This window comes from Cnephaeus nilssonii, assembly GCF_951640355.1.
Source record: "Cnephaeus nilssonii genome assembly, chromosome: 1".
In the NCBI taxonomy this organism is placed as follows: Eukaryota; Metazoa; Chordata; class Mammalia; order Chiroptera; family Vespertilionidae; genus Cnephaeus; species Cnephaeus nilssonii.
In genome coordinates, this window is record NC_137072.1 from 114885948 (window position 1) to 114909644 (window position 23697).

The 23697-nt window shown below is 53.1% G+C and overlaps 1 protein-coding gene across 2 annotated transcripts in view; it reads left to right on the plus strand.

Moving 5' to 3' along the window:
* Positions 1-23697, plus strand: part of STK32B (serine/threonine kinase 32B) — a gene marked incomplete at both ends in the record, with an annotated part of 145438 nt that overhangs the window by 90108 nt on the left and 31633 nt on the right. For both annotated transcript variants that reach the window (XM_079781717.1, XM_079781718.1), the window contains one exon: positions 22389-22562. In XM_079781717.1, coding sequence (XP_079637843.1) covers positions 22389-22562 — 174 coding nt within the window. The remainder of the gene's footprint in view (positions 1-22388; positions 22563-23697) is intronic.

Sequence of the window (23697 nt, forward strand, 5' to 3'; positions counted from 1 at the left end):
AGGAATTTAAATCAGACGTTGTATCAATTTGGAGAAGGCATAGTTTTGCATTCTTCCACACTTAGGCAAGGTTATGATTGACTGACATAACCGAAGGCTCATCACCACCCCGCCGACCCACGGGACTGGGTATTTCTGCTTCCCCCTGGCCAGGAGGTCACTCTGCATTTTATGAGGAAGAGGGGACGGTGGCCGTGGGGGCGGAAGCGGGAGAAAGCGGCTCTGGCCGCAGTTTGCCGACGTGGAAGCGAGGGAATGCCGGGCCCTATGTGCCTCCTCGGCGTGTCTTGAAGAGCAGTGAGGAAGCAGGGCGTGTGCCCGGGGCATCGGTTAACACATGGCTGCAATCACCGGGTTTGGCCCTTGTACTCACAGAGTTTCTGGGGCAGACAAATCTCCAAGCCACACATTTCGGCATCTGACTTACAGTTCTCATAATTTGGAGCAGAGAAGATCTCACAGCCATTGGACCTGTCTCTTAATCTTAGTGCCTAGACTAGGGGAAGGGGCTTTGTCAGAGCCGCCGAGTAGAGGGAGGAGGATGCGGGGGTTTCTCCTCCGGGCAGGAGTGTGGAAGGCACCTGAGTGTCTGCATCCGCCGTCTTCTCCCTGGAAAATAAGGCGAGGACTCCCGGCCTCAGAGGATGTTAAGACATCGTGAGTTTATGTGTCTGAGCAGTCTCGGGCCTGCTAAGGCGGCTTCGTTAGCTGGAAGCTATTGTTGTTGTTGCTGCTGTTGTTTTTGTGGTTGTTATCTTTCCCCGGTTGTATCCCTGGGTCCCGTGCCTTGTCCTCGGCCTTCCGGGGCTCTGCAAGCTGCTTGAGTCTGCACAGCTGTTACTAGGACCCAGCCTGGGGGTTGCACGAGCCATGCCTGCTGCATCCTGTTAGTTACCACAGCCTGAGGCCCGCCCAGCCCCAGGGGGCGGGATCTGGGGACACCTCCTCATGGGAGTAATAGCAGTCAGTTCTGTGTCCGTCTGTCACCCGCGAAGCTGAGTTATGTTTTTAAAAAACGCCTCTGGAGAGACTGCTGCGTGGGAGAGAGATTCGGGACAGAAGCAAGCGGCCTCTCTAGGAGGCATCTGTGGTGACCCAGGAAGGAGAGAATGATGTCTCGGGTCCAGTTTGCAATACATAAATGGGAAGTAGACGGATTTGAGAGACATTTTGGAATAATGGATTGGGTCTCAAGGGCAAGAGCTACAAAGGCTGGACCATAGAATGTGAGGATTCTTTTTTTAAAAAAATATATGTTTATTGATTTCAGAGAGGAAAGGAGAGGGAGAGAGAGATAGAAACATCAATGATGGGAGAGAATCATTGACCAGCTGCCTGCTGTATGCCCCCTCTGGGGACTGAGCCTGCAACTCAGGCATGTATCTGACCGGGAATGCGAACCGTGACCTCCTGGTTCTTAGGTCGATGCTCAACCACGGAGCCACGCCCGCCCGGCATGAATGTGAGGATTCACAGGTGAGAGTCCAGGAAAGCCCAGGCGCCTGCTCAGGAGCCACCAGAGCCAAGGCCCTCCCTGGGAACTGTCCAGGGTCCTGAAGCGATCCCTTGGCCACCCAGCCACCCAGGGCCTCGGGCCTGTGCCAGGCACTGTGGTAAAGTGGGAGCACAGATAGGACAGGGTTCCCCCTCTCAATGAGCTCTCGGCTCTCATGTGGTGATGGACAGGTGTGCAGGGAACCCCGGGATAGGGAGGTGAGTGCTAAGATAGAAAGGACAGGAAGGGGCGCCGCAGCCAGCCAGCTGAGGTCCCACCAGGCTTTCTGAGCTGAAGACGGAGGGTGAGTGGCGGGTGTCCAGGCTAGCGTGAGTCAGGGAGAGCAGTTGTATATGGAGGCAGCTTGCAGTAGCAGAAACCTCAGAGGCAGGAGGTCAAATGAGGACAGTCGAGGCTGGGGAGACGGGGACAGAGCACCAGGAGCCTTGTAGGAGGGGCTTAGGAATTTCTGTTTCAACTGCAGCCAGTGAGGGAACGCAGAGGGTTTTTACGTGGGGTGTGGGGGCATGGGATGATTTAGGTCTTAGCTAGGTCTCCATGGGAGTGGGGTGTGGGACGGAGGCCGGAGGGCAGTGACGTCTCTGTTGCAGTCATCAGCTGACCGGGAATGCGAACTGTGACCTCCTGTGGCCGTGGGGTGGAGAATATAGGGGTAGCCTTTCCTCCCGCTCTTCTCCATCAGGTTGGCCCCCAAATGAGGATTTCTGCTGAGGTCTCATCCTTTAAGGGGCTTAGGGGGAAGGAGCTGTTATCCTCTCTTCATGCCTCTCAGCACCGCAGTGGGTTTCTGATGAGTGGGTTTCCCCCATCACGCCTGCCTCCTTTCTCTGTTGGAAGCGGCTGGCAGGTGGAAGGAGAAGCTCCTGGCAGCGTGCCTGGCCCCTCTGCTCTCCTAACGTCTTAACCGGAGGCTATTGCTGTCCTTCTCTGTTACCTCCTCCTTCCACAGGGTGGTGGGTTAGGGTCTGCTCTATAGATGCAGCTCTTTTTTTTAATTTCTTTATTGACTAAGGTGTTACATACGTGTCCTCATCCCCCCATTAGCCCCCCCCTTCCCCCCCACTCACGCCCTCACCCCCCTGTTGTCTGTGTCCATTGGTTCGGCTTATATGCATGCATACAAGTCCTTTGGTTGATCTCTCCCCTTACCCCCACTCTCCCCTTCCTTTCCTCTGAGGTTTGATGGTCTGATGATGCTTCTCTGTCTCTGGATCTGTTTTGGTTCATCAGTTTATGTTCATTATATTCCACAAATGAGTGAGATCATGTGATATTTATCTTTCTCCGCCTGGCTTACTTCACTTAGCATAATGCTCTCCAGTTCCATCCATGCTGTGGCAAATGGTAAGAACTCCTTCTTTTTTACTGCAGCGTAGTATTCCGTTGTGTAGATGTACCACGGTTTTTTAATCCACTCATCTGCTGATGGGTTTTTAGGCTGTTTCCAAATCTTAGCTATGGTAAATTGTGCCGCTATGAACATAGGGGTGCATATATCCTTTCTGATTGGTGTTTCTAGCTTCTTGGGATATGCAACTCTTTAAAAAAATGTTTTTAATGATTTTTTGGGAGAGAGAGAGAGAAACATTGATGAGAGAGAAACATCGATCGGCTGCCTCCTGCACACTCCTTCCTACCGGGGATCAAGCTCGCAACCCGAGCATGTGCCCTGACCTGGATTCAAACTGGCGACCTCTTGGTGCATAGGTCAACGTTCAACCACTGAGCCACACCGGCCGCGCTAGACGCAACTCTTTTAATATTGAACTTCCAAAGTCTGCTGTTGCAAGGAGGTGCTAGGTGGCACCCCGACGTTTGCCAGTAGAATAAACTGTGTTCTTCGCCTTAACGTTACAGCCTTAACATGCACCCAGCGTGTTTAATGGCCGCGTGTCCCTGAGATGTGAAGGAAGTAGAACTGGCAGGGCTTGGTGGTCAGACTCCTTCAGGAGACAGGGAATAAGGGAAGAGGGGGCGTCGTGGACACCACGTTTCAGGCCCAGAGGATGGCACTGTTGGCTGAGGAGACGGCTGCTACAGAAGGGAGCCGTGTGGGCGGGAGGGAGAGCTTACCTCGCCCGTGAACTGGGCGTGCGGCAGGTGCCCTCCGTGCTTTGCCTGCACCCTGCCTGCCCCTCCCTCACCACTTGGCCCCAGTGCTCTCCCTCCAGTGGGCTGGCACCTGGACGCCGCTTTTGGAGGGCTGCTCTCAGCCTTCTGGGGCGTCTTTGCCTCATGCACACGAAGCTGGATTTGCCTAAGAATTATACCCTCCCGGAGGTGCCCGGGTGCGATGGCGGAGTCCTCAGCTCCCTGTGCCTCATTCGGGGATATGGGAGGAGTTATTGACATCCTCTCCAGAGCTCCCCCCGGGGCCTCCCTTCAGATTTTGCATGACATCCCATGTGTCCTTGGCCCCCCCCCTCTTCCAGCCCAACTTCCATACTCCCGGGCTGGTTTTCCTTGGAACGCTCACAAGTGAACTATTTTCAGATCAATCTCATCGCTGGGCCATCGTCCGGGGAGCCAAAACGAAGGTTAGGAACCATCGCTAGTAACACTTCTGTCACAGAGCCGTGAGGATTCAGTACAGTCATGCTGATAAAGGACTGTACAGCGGAACCTCAGGCGTCTCCCATCTCGAACAATCCCCTTCTCGACCTGACAACCCGTTCATGCTGGTGCCTGTAGTATCCGTCACGCATCTCTCAGGCGACAAAGGAGAGAATGTGCGAATCTGAGTCCGTTTCCCACTGTTCAAATCTCAGGATAAGCCGAAACCGGTTTGGCTCAGTGGATAGAGCATCAGCCTGTGGACTGAAAGGTCCCAGGTTCGATTCCGGTCAAGGGCATGTACGTTGGTTGCGGGCACATCCCCGGTAGGGGGCGTGCAGGAGGCAGCTGATTGATGTTTCTCTCTCATCGATGTTTCTAACTCTCTATCTCTCTCTCTTCCTCTCTGTAAAAAATCAATAAAATATATTTTAAAAAATATCTCAGGATATTGTGCTGTGAATATTTTTGTGGTTTTTTTTCTTTTTGCTTTTGTTGCTGCTTATAATTATTGTTAAATTTTCGTTTTGTACTGTGCATTTCCTTTCCTTCTTGTTAAATTTTCATTTCCCTTCCATGTCCTTTTTGTTCTTAACGTGTTTATTTATAGATTAAACAGTACAATAGACATTAAGAAAAGTTAAAACAGGGAATCATTCGGGGGTCTGGAACAGATTGATTCAATAGACATTATTTCTAATGGGAAAAAATGATTCGGTTTTGAACAGCCTTCCGGAACAAGTAAGTTTGAGAAATGAGGTTCCACTGTATTGTATGCTTGATGTATTGCTGACATTCAAGAATTGCTAGCTAATATTTTCTTTGAAGCGAGATTTTAGAAATGCTTATTTGAGGTGTTCGTGGTCACTCATATGGCTGTCAGAAAGATAGCTTAAGATCAGCAGCCTCAACGTGCTGGGTCTCAGGACCCCTTATACCCACAGAAATCATGACGACTCAAGGAGTTTGCGTATATGAGTTTTATCTATCAATATTTACAGTTTTAGAAATGAACAACTGAGAAATTCAACACATGTATTTATAAATGTATGTTAAAATGACAATAATGAATCCCCTACGTGTTAGCATAAGTGACATTTTAATTTAAAAATACCTATTTTTTCCCCAAAACGAAAATACAGTGAGAAAGGGCCATCATTGTACATTTTGCAAATCTCTCAAACAGGTGGTTTTCTTGAAAACAGCACTTTGTATCTGCTCGCGCCTCCGTTGGTGGGAACGCGAAGCTTTGAAGACTATGAAGAGAACCGGACCTCACACAGACCTGTGGTTGGAGGAGGGAGGAGTGTCCTGTTAGCTTTTTCCCCCGATGACAATTTTACATACTCTTCCTTCATGTTGTTCCAAAACACGCCTGGGGTTCCTTAACGATGAGCTGTGAGATGGGACTTGGAACATGTTACCGAACGTCTCACAGCTGGTGCCCTAAGGCCCGTTAGTCTGCATTGAAGCCAACGTGGGTCTTTTAGCCACGAGTGATTTTGGAACATAGTACGTTGATTATTTGGAAAATAGTCCCTGACTCATTAGGATGTCCCAAGTGTGGGCTCACCCCGTGATGCAATATTTTAAAACCACATTTATTAATTTCACGACCGAACTCACCAGAAGCGCCCATACGTGTGGGAAAGCTGTGACACTCACATGGCAGATGCATGTTTCCTCAAAGGGTCGTTTTCACTTGAAAACTCAAATGTTGGCAACAGACATCTCGGATGATGTCCTTGCAAGGACGGGCCTCCCAGTCCATCTGCAGTTTGCCGGTCGGCCGATCTCTGGAGCAGAAATGGTTGCCCCTGGAGAACCGTGTCTGCCTCAGCTTCCAGCTCGGATGCTCAAGTGTCTTGTTTTGTTTTGTTTTTCCGGAGAGAAGTGCTTCATGCGTACTTCCCACTGTCACACGGGATATTAGAGACACGCATAGCCAAGGGTATAAAATAAGATTAATGTTCTTTCCTGCCTCATCCATGCCATCCTGAGGGGAAATCGGCTCTTTAATTTGTTTCTGTCTGTTTTTGTGGTTTTTTTAATCATCATTCAAGGTTATTTTTCCATTAATTGTTAGCAAGAGTGGAAGAGAGAGGGGAAGACAGAGAGAAACATGGATCTGAGAGAGAGACATTGATTGGTTGCCTCCTGCACACGCCCTGACCAGGGCCTGGACGGGGGAGGAGCCTGCAACCAAGGGATGTGCCCTTGACCAGAATCGAACCCGGGACTCTTCAGTCCTCAGGCCAGGGCTCTATCCGTTGAGTCAAACCGGCCAGGGCTGAAATTGGCTCTTATTCATGTGCGGCAGTGAGGAACACAGCGACGGCTGCTGCCGTCCGGTGCCGCGTCTTTGATTTGCACAAGGGGCCATCGGTTGTGCCCACACGGCACGCGTCGTCCGTGAGGACACACTCTGAGATTCAGAAGGCATCAGCGCCACTTGCCAGGCGCTCCCATAAAGGTCTTCGAGGATGAGCGGGTGCCGATGCCGGGATGCAGGCCAGCCGTGCGCGCGGAGGCGTCCGTCTGTGAGAGCACATTCAGCCAGCGATCAGCTCACTCGGTGGGCACGGGGGCCCCTAAATCCCGGAGCTGGAACTGCTGCGGCTTCTTTTGCTGACCTGCCACCGGGCTGGCGGTCCGGGCTGTCACGGGCACGAGGTTTATGGGACTCTGCGCTGTCGTTGGCGCCTCCCCCGCCGATGAAATGCAATCACTTATCCTGGCACTTGCTTGGGTGGCTTTTTCGTTAGCGTCTGAAAATCCGTACTAAGCAGTTTTTGGTGGTTCTTTGCTAAAATACTCTGCTCCCTAAACACAGTAAGAGGAAGGACAAGTATCCGAGGTGGTGAGGGGAAGGAAGCATCCGGTTTGTTCTCACTGTCGTCTTGTTTGTTTTCTTACTTCATTCTTTGGAGCAGATCCTTTGCTTCCACGAGTCAGAACTCTGCGATGTCGCTTTCGTCTTTTTCAGCATCTTTAGACGTAGGTGACTTGGCTGTGGGTTGAGGAGTCAAGGAGTCTAAATTTTTAAAGCTAATGATCAATCCTTAAGTATAAAAAAGAATATTGTAAATTAATGCACATTTACTTTAAAGCTTAGTATTATAAAGTTGTAAAATAATGGTTTTGGATTTATTTTCTAAACGAGGGAAATCCCAGGATTTCACATGGGTGAGTTACTGGGGGATAACGAGGTTGCGGATATGAGGAAGGTATAACCAAAGATGGCCAGTGAGAAACTCTAAGAACAGGCTGACCAGCTTTGAAAATGAACATATTTATACCTTAAACCTACTGCGCAGCTTAAAACATGTCTCTGTTTTAATTTGACGTCATCACATATAATGAGTCTCAGGGAAACTCCATTGCACACTCATGAGAGTATGAAAGTTTTGGCAAATAAAGTCTTAATAGAAACCCTGTGCACGAATTCGTGCACGGGTGGGGTCCGGCCGGCCCGCCCCAATAAGGGCCAATTGGGGCAGGGCTGGCTGGGGGGAGGGGCCGCAGGAGGTTGGCCATGGGCCCCACCCGTTACCAACATTTGGCGATGTCAGTCTTCATGGTCATTGTAGTCAATGTATTGGTCTTTCTTTGTGGTTTTAATTCCCGTTTCTATGACAACTAATGGTGTTGGGAACTTCACTTCCTTATTAGTGTTCATCTCTTTCTTTTCGAATTGCCTTGTAAGCCTTTTGCCTATTTTTTTATAAGTGGGTTTGTGTTTGTTTTTAAATTGGGGAGTCGTAGGCGTCCTTGGTGGACGTTCTTTGTCAGTTACACATTCTGTGACCGTTTTATCCGGTCTGTGGCTCGCTTTCTATTTTCTTTATGGTATCTTGAATGAGTAAGACTTCGATTTGGATGAACTGTAAGTGATGCATCTTTGTTCTTTATGTTTATTGCTTCCTATCGCCTAAGAATGTTCACTTACCCCAGATCACAAAGAGGGTCTTTTGTGTGTGTTTTCTAGAAAATATATTCCACTTGTAGATCTGTTATCTGTCTCAGATCACCTTTTGTGTGTGATGTGAGGTAGTGATTTTTATCCCATATGGACAACCGGTTGTTCCAGTCCTAAATGTTAGAAAAAGCTTCCTTCCCCCAATGGCTTCCTTTTTGTTGTTGTTGTTGTTAGAATCTGTGAAATGTTGCAAAGCTTCCACCTTGGAATTGTGCCACCCGAGGAGTGAGAATGCTCGGGGTGTTTGTACGAGTCCTAACTGAGGGAGTCACCCAGGAAAGGGCTCATTCTTTGGTTCCTCGAACCTGCTGCGTGCTCGGCCTTCACAGGCGGGACGCACCAGTGCAGTGACAATCACAGGTACCTCGGAGCTGATTGAAATGGTGGGGCCCGGGGTTCCTGGCAGGTATTGGCACATTTGCCACATGCTAACCCTGAATCACACCAGGAACAGTGAGATGCTTCTAAAACATTTTGAACTAGAGCAGTCTTACTTTTATTTGTTGCATATAAATTAACTTAAAATTAAACACGAAGCAAACCCGCCCACAATCCTGTGACCCCAACGGACTCTTCATTTCCCCCCGTTATTTCAGTTTTTGTCCTACGGACTGATTTTCATATAATGTGATGGTCGTAGACTTTGCATTTTTATTCTCTTTATTTTCTACTTGATAGTATATCCCAGGTGTCTCTTTATTTCCCACTGGATAGTATATCCTAAGTGTCCTCCCTGTAATTGGTTTTAATAGCAGCATAATATTCCATGATATGCACTTACCCATTCTCCTACCTATTATATAAAAGCCCAGCGACCATGAAAAGCCCTATCTGTTATATACAAGCCCAACGCAGGAGCTGCCCCCTGGTGGTCAGTGCGCTCCCACAGCGGGAGCACCGCTCAGCCAGAGCTGGGCTGGGCTCACCACTGGCGAGTGCAGCGGCCTCTCCTACCTCCGCTGCAGAGCTAAGGAGTGACAAGCCAAGTGGTAAGGACCAAGCAGGCAGGCAGTAAGGAGCGAGCAGGTGGGCAGTTAGGAGCGAGGGGTCCTGGATTGCGAGAGGGTGCAGGCCAGGCTCAGGGCCCCCTCCACACGAATTTCATGCATCGGGCCTCTAGTTGGTAGATAATAGATCGGGTCCGATATCTGCCGTATATAAAATGACGAGCATCTTTGTACAGATTATTTTGATTTTGTTCTTTGGGGGTACCTTTCTAGCCCTTGGATTGCTGCACAGAAGGGGTAGCTGGGGGGTGTTTTTAGTCTGCTGACAGGCCTGCAGTCTCCTGAAAACACGGATGCCTTCAGTCGGCTTGGGATGTAAACCAGAGTTGCTACAGTGAATTGTGTTAATGATTTTTCTAATTGCTGAACATTAGTAACAACAAAAGCATCAACCGCATTTGGAGGCCGTTTATGGTGTTTGGGTTTTGACAAAGCACATGCAGAGCTGGCTTGCAACCCGTCCCTGGCGACATCAGCTTTCTGAGAGGCACAGTTAGTTATCCAGCTCCCTGTGCACACAGAGCGGATGGCGGGGCTAGAATCAGTTACCTGCAGAGCCGCACAGGTCTCCGGGGCGGCCAGGGTTAGGGTTAGGCCTGCTTTCAAAGGACCTCTTAGTTAATGACCTGGGAGATCTCCCCGGCAGCTGGTTAATTACATTCACAGACGGGCCCACCTGGGAGGCGGCGTGAGCTCTGGGAAAAGGTGAAGGAATTAGATAAAGAACTCCTGGAACCGCCCAGAACACGAGGTGAGAGTGAAAGTGTGCAGTGTCCGAATCACAGTAACTCGTCCCCTGCTAGTCCAGCGTCCGGCCTCAGTCCCAGCTCCGCCTGAGCTTGGTTTGCGTGAGGGAGCCCCGCGTTTGGCACGGCAGCCCGGGTGCGAGCCGCTTCCCTCCGTCCTGGCCATCAGCAGCAGTTCCCTGGACCCCTCCGAGGCTCAGGCTCTGGTCTCTACACTGGGAAGAACAGCTGTCCTGACTGCAAAGTGAAAAAGGAGGGAAAGGTGAAAATGCTTGGTGAACCCTAAAGTGACTTTACTTATAATTCCTTCTCAGCCGCCAGCACCTTTTGCATGAGCTTCGATCACATACTCTTTTTAAATTATTGATTTCAGAGAGGAAGGGAGAGGGAGAGGGAGATAGAAACATCAAGGATGAGAGAGAATCATGGATCGGCTGCCTCCCTCATACTTCCCACCAGGGATCAAACCCACAACTCAGGCCGAAACCGGTTTGGCTCAGTGGATAGAGCGTCAGCCTGCAGACTCAAGGGTCCCAGGTTCGATTCCGGTCAAGGGCATGTACCTTGGTTGTGGGCACATCCCCAGTAGGGGGTGTGCAAGAGGCAGCTGATCGATGTTTCTCTCTCGTCGATGTTTCTAACTCTCTATCCCTCTCTCTTCCTCTCTGTAAAAAATCAATAAAATATATTAGAAAAAAAAAGAAGAAAAAAAAACACCCACAACTCGGGCATGTGCCCTTGACCGGGAATCAAGCCATGACCTCCTGGTTCGTCGATGCTCAGCCACGGAGCCACACTGGCTGGGCTCGATCATAGACTTTTAACTGTATGTTTCCCCACTGCCGAGCAGATGAAATGAAGGCCAAGCACAGGCTCCCGTCTCATACGTCTCTCCTGGGATCCGTGGGACCAACCTGGGACCTGGGAGAGGCTCTTAACCCATGAAACCAGGACGGCACGAGATGCCCGGATAGAAGACTTGCCCCTGAAAATCCATATTGTTTAGGAAGAGCAGACCCAATGTCAGCCATCTTGTAGGCGCCAGGCGTGAGGAGGGAGCAGGGCTGGGGCAGGGGAAGGACTTGCTCGGCGTCGGTATGGCTGAGGCAGTGGGCACAGAGCCACGGATAGGCTTGCTCTTCGATCCAGTTCAGCCTTGGTACTTTTTTATATTTTTTATTGATTTCAGAGAGGGAGAGGGATAGAGAGATAAAAACATCAATGATGAGAATCATTGATTGGCTGCCTCCTGCATGCCCCCTACTGGGGATCGAGCCCACAACCCAGGCATGTGCCCTTGACCGGAATCAAACCTGGGACCCTTCCGTCCGCAGGCCGACGCTCTGTCCACTGAGCCACACCGGCTAGGGCAGCCTTGTGATACTTTAAAAATTAAAAAATATATATTTATCACAGCCCGTGACCTTGAGACCTTCCCTGGCCATCTCTCCGTTTCCCCCCCCCCCCCCCCGCCCCTTTTCTCAGTGTGGCGCCCAATTCATTTCCATGGAGGATGGTGGTTTGGGTGGGGAAAGCCTCCCGGTCACTGATCCCGGCGCGTAGGGAGGATGAGAGGAGCCTCAGTCTCAGGAAAGGATGCGCCCAGGTCACTCGGGGAGTGAGTCCCGCCCTGGGTCTGGGGCAGGGTTACGCGTGGGAGAGGGAACCAGCGACCTTTTCTGTCGAGGAAAGGAACTCGCCGCCATCTCAGGCCCCGCCATTCTGATAGGACCTTCAGGCTGTCGGGGGGGGGGGGGGGGGGGGGGGCTGCCATCGGAGGCTCTGCCTTCCCTCCCCTCCCCCTCCCCCTTCCTCTGAAGGAGCCAATCCCAGATCATGGGACCCGAGCTCTAAGCCCTGGCCAGTCAGGTCAGAGTTCAGAGTGAGGGCAGGGCAGACCCCGCGTCAGGAGATAAAACCCGAACGGACTTCCCGGGCCTGTGCTCTGCCCATGGTTGCCGGCTGGCGGGGGCGCCCTCTGCGCAGAAGGCATTAGCCTTGCCGTCCAGTTTCGCGTGTTCGTCTCGTCCCTGCGCCGCCGTGGAGAGCATTCTGACACGCGCACGTTCTGGCTGTGCCGCTCCCAATGCCTCACCTGGTGGCACAGCCAGGGTGCGGGAGGGAACACACCTCAAGGTGTGGGGGAAGGAACCCCAAAACACTCCCGCTCTTTCCCGCCAACGCAGCCCACTCTGGAGATGTGCTGTGTGCACCGCTCCTTCCCACGCAGAGAACACACCGCCGCGCCCCCCTCCTGAGCCCCGCGTCTCACCTCCGGAGGCAGCGAGGGGCGCCCTTCAGGGGAGCGGGCCGGAGGAAGGCCGGCTCCGGACCGCTGGGGCTGGGCCTGCTGTTGGGACGCCGCCTGGGGCCGCAGGCGGGACCACGGCTGACTCGGGAGCCATTCCGTCCTGATGGCCAGCAGCCTTGGGCTGGGACCACGGGCTCTTAGAACAGCCAGAATGACTTCAAACATTACCAACGTAGTTAGGAAACCAGTACCTGTTGGTATGAAGACGTATTACACACGTACAGTAATCAAGACAGGGGCATGTTGGCATTAGGATAGACACATGGGTCATAGACCCACGGACACATGGTCAGTGATCGTGGCAGCCTCCTGCGTGATGGGGCTGACCTTCTAATGGGGGCGGGGAGCGAGATTCAGATAAAACAAATAAGCCAGTTATGTGAGTTAATGGCGGTGTCGCTGGTCTGTCTTGCATGTTCTCTCGTGATCACAGAGAGTGAGCGAGCTGATTCTGTTCCCATGTGTCAGCTCGTGTTGATGGCTGATCACTGTTTTCCAGGCAGGATTTCAAGAGCCGGTTGTTTGCCTTTTATTTAAAACGGCCGCTCGTCCATTTGGAGGCAAAGATCTTCTTCCCTGGCTGGTGTCTGCCCCGGCCTGTGGGGAGAACGTGGACGAAGCTTCCAGGGAGCAGGGAGGGGCGCTCTCCTCCGGGAGGTTGAGCCCTGCCCTGCCCCTCTGGGGCCCATGCGTGCTTTCCTGCTGACTTCTGCTCGCCCTTCAGACCTCGGTTCTGACGTTGTCTTGGAGCGGCCACCATTGTCTCTCCGCCTGTTTGCAGCGGCCGGGGGATGGTGGGGGGATGGTGGGTAGCGGGTGCTTCGGAAACACCGGAAGAACGGATGGGGAACGGACAGGGCCTGAGGGTGGCGTGAAGAGGTTCTGGGACGGTCCCACATGTGAGCGGTTCCCACTGAGCACAGGGGCCCAGGTCCCTGCTGTGGTGAGGAGGAGGGTGGGCTGGAAGGAAGGCAGGGCCCACGTTCTAGAAGTCGGGAGAGCCTCGTGAAGGGTTTTAAACAGGACCGGCTTCTCAGCCAAGTGTCCATCACCCCCACTCTTCGAGGTACCCCGACATGCCACGTCTGCCACCTGTCGCAGACGCCCCAAAGCATCTCTTCATCCAAGAACAAAGTGAGAACACGGCGAGCCCACATTTTAGAAAGCATTTTGTCATTTTACGAAGTGCTGATACATTACACAAGCTTCTTAAAATGCACATCCGGCTTTGGGGGTGCAGCGAGGAGCCCTCTCCTAACCTGCCGTCCCCGCCAGGCAAAGGTTCCGGGGCACACACTTCCCGGGGCTGCCACCGAGCACAGAGAAATGGATGTCTCCGGAGTCTCTGAGGTCGGATCTTCGGGAGCCCGGTAAGGGCTGAGGCACATCACGGAGCAGCTTCTCCGCTGAGAAGAAAGCCCCAGGGCTGGGATCACAGGCGGGTCCTTTCCTTTCATTATTATCTTAATGGAATGGCGGGTGCCTCTGTTTTGGAAGCTGCCTCCACATGTGTCTGCTCATATGCATCTCCTGCCAGCCCTGTGATCCTCTCTTCTTCTCATAATGACCGTACACAGAGAAGGCACATGCCGCCAAGCCGGGAGCGCCTGCCGGAGAGGCGCGCTGGCAGACGCGGGACACGGCCCCGCCCTGCTCCCCGAAGCCCAGCTCTGTGTTCTGCCGCAGCAGGGCTGCCTCCCGGTGAGCACGGGAGCCTGTGGGGCCTCCAGCCTCCGCGCTAATGGACTGAGATAAGAGGACACTCATCGGGACGCGTTCCCGCTGGAGCGGAGACCTGGCATGGATTGTTCCCGCTGAGCTTCTGTCGCACGAAATCGGTTCCCTCCAGCTCCAAATCCTTGTAATGAACGTGGGCCATTTGAAAGCCAACAGGTTTGTTTGTTTCAAACAGAGTCTAACACGCATGTTCAGTTTCGCATTGCGTTGTCAGTTCGTATTTGATGGCTGGTCATTGTTTTCCAGTCAGGATTTCAAGAATCTGTTGTTTTCCTTTTATTTAAAACGATGGTGCTGTAGGCCCAGAGTGCAAAGGCAGTCAGCGCCATTCTAGCTTACCCAGTCAAGGCACCCATTTTAACTTACGCATAGTTGGTATGCAAGATTGTACTAGTTAATTCGCTTCAGGTGTGCTATAGTTACTGAGTCAGTATGGTTATACCTTGCAATGAGATCACCCCACTAATTCTAGTCATTATCTGTCACGGTGCAAACTTATCTCAGTCTTATTGACTATAGCCCCCTTCACTTTTTTTGCCCTTCCCCCCACCCCCTCCTCTCTGATAACCATCCCTTGGTCTCTGTTTCCATGAGTCTGTTTTTGTTTTGTTTTGTTTTTCTTTTTTCGATTCTGCATATAAGTGAAACCATAAGGTATTTGTCTTTTTCTGTCTGACTTATTTCACTTAGCATAATGCCCTCCAGATCCATCCATGTTGTCACAAGTGGTAATATTTCATTCTTTTTTTATTGCGGTGTAACATTCCATGTATAAATGTATAAATATATATCTATATAATAAAAGCCTAAGTGACTGTTACAGTGGAATGACCAGAACGACCGGTTGCTATGCTCACAACAATGGGGAGAAGCAACAACAACAGGGAAGAAGCACCAACAATGGGGAGAAGCACGAACAATGGGGGAGACACAACAGGGCCTCCTGCCTCTGTATACAGCTTTGGGATGGGAGCAGATCTTCAATATCTGGAGGACGGAATCCTTTTAGCCCACCCTGGCCTCTGCAGTGTGTGTGCAAGCCGCTCCAGGAATGTGTGCTCAGACTGCTGCCCTGGGGCTAGAGCTACTCCTATGCTAAGAGCTGAAATTGACCAAAATTGGCTGCAATTTACCATCCTGAGCCCTTCAACAGACTGCAGAGTCCCAAAGCGGTCACATCAGGCAGCTTCTACTGCATTTGTTGTCTGGGTGGGAGGTAGATTCCGGGTGCTTCCTGCTCCACAAGTTTCCCAGAATGTTTTAAGCTGGGTAGTGGCTACACACTTTATTTAATTGTTACTTAGAAATTGTTACATATATACACATACACAAATACACATATACCCACACACATATATGTGTGTGGGTATATATATATATATATATATATATATTTACATAAATAGAACTATACAGATTTATATAAGCATATATAAATCCATAAATATATATAAATCTATATATTTCTGTTCTTTGAAATACTGTATGTTTAAATGACAAAAACTGAACAAAATTAAAATTCATTCTAAAAGCTAGGTTTAAAAAGGACTAGTGATCTGTAATAGAAAGGATTTAGAGGAAGGGGTGATTATCATAGAACAACTCCAAGGTCCTTGTATGTTTTTAAGAAAGAAAGTAGAGATTTTAAATTCAGTGCCTTGCTAAGTGAAGTTATTTGCAGTTTAAATGTTTAAACGCTAAAAGTTTAGAAATAGGATATATAGTCAAAAGGGGAAATAAAGGACCTTAGCAAATCAAATTGTCAGCAGATATGAAGGGGAATGGAGAACGAAAGCACAGTAGATAGTAAGCACAGTTCAAAAAAGATAATAAAACATTCAGAACGTATCAGTCATCATCCTATCTAATAAAAGAGTAATATGCAAATTGACCGTATCTCTGCTACACCCACAAGCCATGCCCACCAGCCAATCAATAGGGAGTATGCAAATTAACCCAACCAAGATGGCTGCAGCCACGGAGCGAGCAGGAGGCTTGGGTTTCCCCGGCGATGGAGGAAGCCAAGTTTCTCCCACACCCTGGCCAGCAGTGGACTCCACTCAAGGCTACAAAGTTTCAATTATAGAAGATAAATAAATCTCAACAAAAATGGCGACAGCCACGGAGCTGGAGAGAGCAGGAGGCCTGGGTTTCCCTGGCGATGGAGGAAGCCAAGCTTCCCGCACACCCTGGCCAGCCGTGGACTCCACTCAAGGCTACAAAGTTTCAATTATAGAAGATAAATAAATCCCAATAAAAATGGCTGCTGCCACTGAGTGAGCAGGAGGCTTGGGTTTCCCCGGCGATGGAGGAAGCCAAGCTTTCCACCCGCCCTGGCCTGCCCTAGCCTCCACTCAAGGCTACAAAGTTTCAATTATAGAAGATAAATAAATCCCAGATCCCAGGGCCTCCACTTGGGTCGCTAGGGGGGCATGGCTGGCCTGCAAACCACCACAGGCCCCTTGTCCAGGCCACCACATTCCCCAAAGGAACCCCCACCCTGATCTGGGACACCCTTCAGGGCAAACCAGCCGGCCCCCACCTATGCACCAGGCCTCTATCCTATCTAATAAAAGAGTAATATGCAAATTGACCATCACTCCAACACACAAGATGGCTGCCCCTATGTTGTCAAAGATCCTGTCCCCATGTGGACACAAGATGGCCGCCACAAGATGGCCAGCAGGGGAGGGACCAGGTCTGCAAGGGAGGGCAGTTGTGGGCGATCAGGCCAGCAGGAGAGGGCAGTTGGGAGGGACCAGGCCTGCAAGGGAGGGCAGTTGGGGGCAATCAAGCCTGCAGGGGAGGGCAGTTAGGGGGTGACCAGGCCAGTAGAGGAGTGAAGTTGGGGGCAACCGGGCCTGCAGGGAACTTCAGTTGGGGGGGACCCAAGCCTGCAGGGGAGAGCAGTTGGGGGGGACCAGGCCTGAATGGGAGGGCAGTTGGGGGGGACCAGGCCTGCAGGGGAGGGCAATTAGGGGCAATCGGGCTGGCAGGGGAGTGGTTAGGGGGTGATCAGGCTTGCAGTCAGAAGCGGTTAGGGGGTGATCAGGCTGGCAGGCAGAAGCAGTTAGAGCAGTGATCAGCAAACTCTTTAGTCAACAGAGCCAAATATCAACAGTACAATGATTGAAATTTATTTTGAGAGCCAAATTTTTTAAACTTAAACTTCTTCTAATGCCACTTCTTCAAAATAGACTCGCCCAGGCCGTGGTATTTTGTGGAAGAGCCACACTCAAGGGGCCAAAGAGCTGCATGTGGCTCACAAGCCACAGTTTGCCAACCACGGGGTTAGGGGCAATCAGGAAGGCAGGCAGGTGAGCAGTTGGGAGCCAGCAGTCCTGGATTGTGAGAGGGATGTCCGACTGCCCGTTTAGGCCCGATCCTACCAGGCAGTCAGACATACCTCAAGGGGTCCCAGATTGGAGAGGGGCAGGCTGGGCTGAGGGACACACACACCCCATGCACGAATTTCATGCACCGGGCCTCTAGTCATAGGTATAAGCACCCTGAGCTCACTGAACAATGCCCAAGCTCTCCTCTCTGTATGGGTGGCTGGAAAAGCTGTATATAGCCCAGCCAAGTGGCTCAGTTGGTTGATCATTGTTCTATGCACCGAAGGGTCACCAGTTTGATCCCCAGTCAGGGCACATGCTTGGGTTTCAGGTTCGATCCCCATGGGGCACATAAAGATGGTGGCCAATTGATTCTTCTCTTCTCTTCTCTCTCCCTCCCTCCCCTTCCCTCTCTGTCTAAAAATCACTAAAAACATATTCTCGGGCGAGGATTTAAAAAAACAGCTGTGTATAGCCTATTTACAAGAGTTACAGCGAGAAACAAGAGGAGAATGAAAAACTGAACATAATGGGACATAAACAGATATACCCCCAAAAAAGAATATAGGAAAATATTGATCTCGCAGCAAAAAGCATTTTTTCAGGATAATGAGAATAACTACAAAATAGAAGAAAAGTTCACATTTCTGAACTCGTATGCTTTGGGCATAAAACTGGACAATATACAAAGCAAAAATTGCTGGAGTTACAAGGAAAACGAATGAATCAAATACTTGCCGAGAGACTTCTAGCGGCTCTCATTAGCGGACAGATCAAACTGGCAGGAAGTAACGCACAAATTACAAGTCCAAGCCGCTACACAGAAGTGGCTCCCTGCAGGACACCAAGCGGAGAGTCAGCACTGGGCGGGAGGAGGCGTTGGCAGCATAGACACGTGCCGAAGATTAGTTTCCTACAAATAATAGCTCCTACAGACTCAGAGCAGGCCCAAAGCCCTGTAGCTCATCGGGCAACGAACGAGACCAGGAGTGCAGAGGACAGGCCCAGTGGCAGACGGGTCTGGGAATGGATACCAGCCTTCTCGTTTTTATGGGCTCAGTTGTGTCCCCTCAAAATTCATATGTTCATGTCCTAACCCCCAGCACCTCAGATCGCAACTATGTTTGGAGAGCAGCTCTCTAAAGAAACCATGAAGGTTGCCTTGGCTGGTGTTGCTCAATAGTTAGGGCATCAGCCTGAGGGCCTGAGGGTCACAGGTTTGATTCCTGGCCAAGGGCAGTACCTGGGTTGCAGGTTCAATCCCCAGCGCCAGTTGAGGTGCATGTGGGAGGTAACCGATCAATGTGTCTCTCTCACATCAATGTTCCTCTCTCTCTCTTTCTCTCTTCCCCCTGTCCTTCCACTCTCTCAAAAAAATGAATGGAAAAAATATCCTCAGGTGAGGATTAATAAAAAAAAATTGAAACTAAAAAATATTTTTTTAAAGAAACAGTTAAGGTTGAATTAGGGTCACCATGGGGCCTAATCCCATCTGATTGGTGTCCTGAGAAGAGGACGTTAGGACACAGACACACGCAGAGGGACGGCGTGTGCGGGTACAGGGGGGCGACGGCATCCACAAGTCGAGGAGAGGCCTCAGGAGGAGCCATCCGGCCGACACATTGGCCTCGGACCCTGAATCGGAGGCTGGTCCTGTCTCGCGTCACTGCATGGCCTGTGCCAGGAAGCTCGCGAGACCTTTGGCATGAACTGGACTGTTTCCTCCTGCTTCCATTTTCTTGAGTTCCTTTTTTATTTTTGACCTAATCTGTGGCTCACATGTTTTCAATTTTACTACATTACTAGAGGCCCAGTGCACAAAATTCCTGCTCTGGTAGGGTCCCTAGCGGCTGCCGGCTGGGTACTCCCTCCCTTTCCCCAGCTGGCCCCGCCCCCTGGTCAAACTCCCGGATGACCTCCTGGTTGAGGGGACAATTTGCATACTATGCTTTTATTATATTGGACTAGAGGCCCAGTGCATGAAATTCGTGCACGGGGGGGGGGGGGGTCCCTCAGCCCAGCCTGCACCCTCTCACAGTCCGGGAGCCCTCAGGGTATGTCCGACTGCCAGCTTACGCCCGCTTCCCGGCCTAAGCTGGCAGTTGGACATCCTTAGCGCTCGCCGTGGAGGTGGGAGAGGCTCTCACCACTGCACTCACCAGCCGTAAGCCCAACTTCTGGATGAGCGGCACTCCCCCTGGGGGAGCGCACTGCCCCATGGTGGTCAGTACGCGTGATAGCGACCCATCATTCTGCCATTCAGGCAATTTGCATATTAGCCTTTTATTATATAGGATATGCATTTTGCAAGTCACATTTAATTTTTCTTGGAACAAGTTCATACATTAATGTTTTTTATGTTTTATTTTTATGTTTTTAAATATGTATTTTACTAGAGGCCCGGTGCATGAAATTCATGCACGGGTGCGGACCCTAGGCCTGGCCGACAATCGAAGTGCGAGCGTCTGATGTGGAAGGGCAGGTACCAGCTGACTTCGGGGCCCTGGGCAGCACCTGGGCCCCTGGGCCCCATGCTACCCCTCTACCTGAGTCACAGCACCCGAGTCCCCACGTGGAGATGCAGTAAGCACAGCTGGATGCCGCAAGCCGGGACACAGCGTGGGCCTCTGGTCCGCCCAGCGGCACCACACAGAAGCCGGGAGGGGGCAGCGCGCTCTCTCCCAGCCAACCTCAGCAGACCGGCTCCTGCGTGAACCCACAGTGAGCCTGACCGGCCCCTGTGGTCCCAGCAGCTGCGGCCCTGCTCACCCGGAAGCCTATTGGGGCCGGCAGCACCTCCACTGCCCCCTGCTGTCAGTGTCTCATCGCCGACACCCGCCATGTTCCGCGCCGCCTCCTAGTGGTCAGCGCATGTCATAGCCATTGAAATCACGGTGGAACTCCTGGTAGAGGGGAAATTTGCATATTAGGCAAATTTGCATATTGATTTCAGAGAGGAAGGGAGAAGGAGAGAGATAGAAACATCAGTGATGAGAGAGAACCATTGACTGGTTGCCTCCTGCATGATCCGGGATCGAGTCTGCAACTCGGTCACATGCCTGACCAGGAATCGAACCATGACCTCCTGGTTCATAGGTCAGCGCTCAACCACTGAGCCACCCCAGCTGGGCAATTAATGATTTTTAAAAACAGACATTGGGTCCTTCATGCTGGTCTGTGTCAACATCCAGGCCCGGATCGATGCCTTTCCCGCTCCTGAGGTCTGCGCTCCTCGCGCTGAGCCTCCTCGCCCAGCCTGCCACGGCCAGCGCGCCCAGCAGCGCGGAGTTTCTCACGGTGACCCTGCCCTTCCGGCACCGCGTGCAGCACGGGAACTTGATTATAACTGCGAACGGAGCCGCGGCACAAAGCCGGGGCCAGCGCAAGCTTCAGAGAGAAACGCGAGGGCGTCCTCTGTCCCCCCGATGACAGCACCGCGTCTCTGTGGGGAGGAAGGCAGCCGTGGCCCCAGCGAAGGACGGGTGTGTAGCAGGAAGCAGCCGAGCCGGGCTGCGGCGCTCCTCACTGCTCTGTGCATCCGGCTTTCCTCTTCAGCATGCACCCAGCCTGCTCTCCTGACCGCTCCCGGTGCTGCTCAGGGCGCGGATGGAATGCCGATGAGAGCCCTTTGGCAGTGGAGCTGGGAGCTGGGGGTACGGCGACCCTGGGAATGTAATGCGGCGGGCGTCCGCCAGCTTTAGAATACAAATGGAGCAGCTGCAGGGGCATGTGATAGCTGATTGCTGTCATTTCTTTGCCGTGTCTCAACACTTCTCTCCACTGGCAGGTGGAAAGGGGTGTCGGCTCAGACTCCGTCCGTTCCAGGGCACAGTAGCTTAAGTCAGAAAGCACAGACATTGCAACCTGGCTGGTTGTCCCAGTGGTTAGAGCATCAGCCCGTGGACCAAAGGGTTGTGGGTTCGATTCCGGTCAAGGGCACCAACCTCAGTTGCAGGCTCGATCCCTGGCCCCGGTTGGGGCGTGTGCGGGAGGCAATCATCAATGTGTCTCTCACGTCGATGTTTCCCTCCGTGTGTGTTTCTCCCCCCGCTCCCTCCCTCCCACTCTCTCTAAAAATCACTGGAAAACTTATCCTCGAGTGAAGATTTTTAAAAAGCACAGACATTGCAGTCATTGCCGCTCTAAGGACGGAAGAGCCCACATACCGAGCCTGAGGACAGCCCTAAACAGCCGGGACGTGGAGCCACACTGTCACAAAGTGGCGCCCCGTCCCAGACGGAACCGTGGCCTGTCAGGGCACTGCGAGACCTGGTCACAACGGCGGAGTGTTGTCATGGGAACTTGGGCCCAGGTCTGGTGTCTGTCAGTTTCCTGTTGCTTTGGGGGGAACCTAAAACTGAATGAACGGCTGACATCACAGCCATCTTGCTGTCTCGTGTTCTGTGCGTGGACTGGGCTCCGCTGGGCAGTTCTCCATGTGGCATCAGCGCGTGCTGCCCTGGGACACCCAGGTGCCCAGGTGTCATCCGCGGCCGCCCCCCCCGCCACCCGCCCCGGCTGCTCCTCTGAGGCTGCTGACCAGCGCACCTTCGTCTCCTTCTCGTGGCTTCTCCCTGGGGCAGGAAGCAGGAGCTGCAGGTTCCCTGAGGCCTGGTCCCTGGCCTTGGACTTGGAAGAGCATCACTGGATCCAGGGTCGTGGAAACAAGCTGGCTGTGGGGAGCGCGTGTGTGCGGGGAGTGCGTGTGTGTGGGGAGTGCGTGTGTGTGGGGAGCGTGTGTGTGTGTGTGGGGAGCGTGTGTGTGGGGGGAGCATGTGTGTGTGGGGAGCACATGTGTGGGGGAGCATGTGTGTGGGGGAGTGCATGTGTGGGGGGAGCACATGTGTGTGGGCAGTGCGTGTGTGTGTTTGGGGGGAGTGTGTGTGGGGGGGCAGCACGTGGTATGTGGGCAGTGCATGTGTGTGGGCACCGCGTGTGTGTGTTTGGGGGGAGCGTGTGTGTGGGGAGCGGAGGGATTGTTGAGGAGGGGTGCATCTTGGGAGACGGTGCCCGCCGGTCCTGACCACGTCGATCTCACACGTCTGCTAAAAACAAAGCAGGACGCTGGAGCCACACTGGGAAGGGCCACTTGTCCGCCAGCGCCGGGGCCAGCGCCGTGGCTCTCTCCCGGCCTCAGTTTGTGCGGCTGTGAAGTGGGGCACGGGCGTCCCTCCTCCCTCACGGCTCTGCCCTCTGTGCTCCAGGTACTCGTTCCAGGACGAGGAGGACATGTTCATGGTGGTGGACCTGCTGCTGGGCGGGGACCTGCGCTACCACCTGCAGCAGCACGTGCACTTCCCCGAGGGCGCCGTGAGGCTGTACATCTGCGAGCTGGCGCTGGCGCTGGACTACCTGCAGCAGCACCGCATCATCCACAGGTGAGCGCTGCGGGGGCGGCGCCGGGGCCGGGGCGGGGGCCTGTGGGAGGCCGCTGCAGGGGCGTTCTCCCACTCCGGGTGTGCGGGGGCTGGCTGCAGGGTGTTTTCCCACTCCGGGTGTGCGGGAGCCGGCTGCAGGGTGTTTTCCCACACCGGGTGTGCGGGAGCCGGCTGCAGGGTGTTTTCCCACACCGGGTGTGCGGGAGCCGGCTGCAGGGTGTTTTCCCACACCGGGTGTGCGGGAGCCGGCTGCAGGGTGTTTTCCCACACCGGGTGTGCGGGAGCCGGCTGCAGGGTGTTTTCCCACACCGGGTGTGCGGGAGCCGGCTGCAGGGTGTTTTCCCACACCGGGTGTGCAGGAGCCGGCTGCGGGGGAGGGGGTTTCCCACACCGGGTGTGTGGGAGCTGGCTGCGGGGGAGGGGGTTTCCCACGGATGTTCTTTAGTCCTCACAGTGCACGGAGATCATAAAATATAGTGCACTTTGGTCCTCCTCACTGTGACCTGCCTCGAGGCGCAGGCCCGCTGCCTGTCACTGGGGGGGGGGGGAGGGAGAGCGGGGGGGGGGGCGGGAGGGGAACCTGCGTGGTCCCCGCTGCCGAGCTGGTGCCTGTGGGAGGCTGGCGTGTTCTGTCCCTCCCGTCTCAGTTACAGGGACCACGTGCGGTGAGGTGGGGGGACAGTTCTGCTCTGTCCCCTCCCCCCGGGAATCCACGCTGTGCATCTGGGAGGGTTCCTTCCTGGGGGAGCTGCAGGGCTGGCCCTGGCCGGCTGTCAGCTCCGTGTTCCGCTGCCTCCCCCGGGCGGCTTCTCCCTGGGACCCGCCCGGGCCACCACTGGACAACGCGAGTCTGACAGCGGGGCAGGCGGGCAGCGGGAGGCTCCGGGAAGCGGGAAGCGGCGGTCTCACTAGTGGGGTCTCCTCCCTGACCACGGGGTCGGGGAGCCGGAGGGAGGGGCTGGGGCGAGGGGCCCCAGGTTCGCCCACGGCCTTGCTCTGTGCCTGGCGGGTCCTCTAACCTGCACAGGCGTGAGGAAGACAGGGACCTGAGCGTCCAGGACGTGGTGGTGGTGAAGCACACCCTTCTATGTTTTCTTTCCTCTGAACTCAGTGAAAGGACAGTGTTTGGAGGACG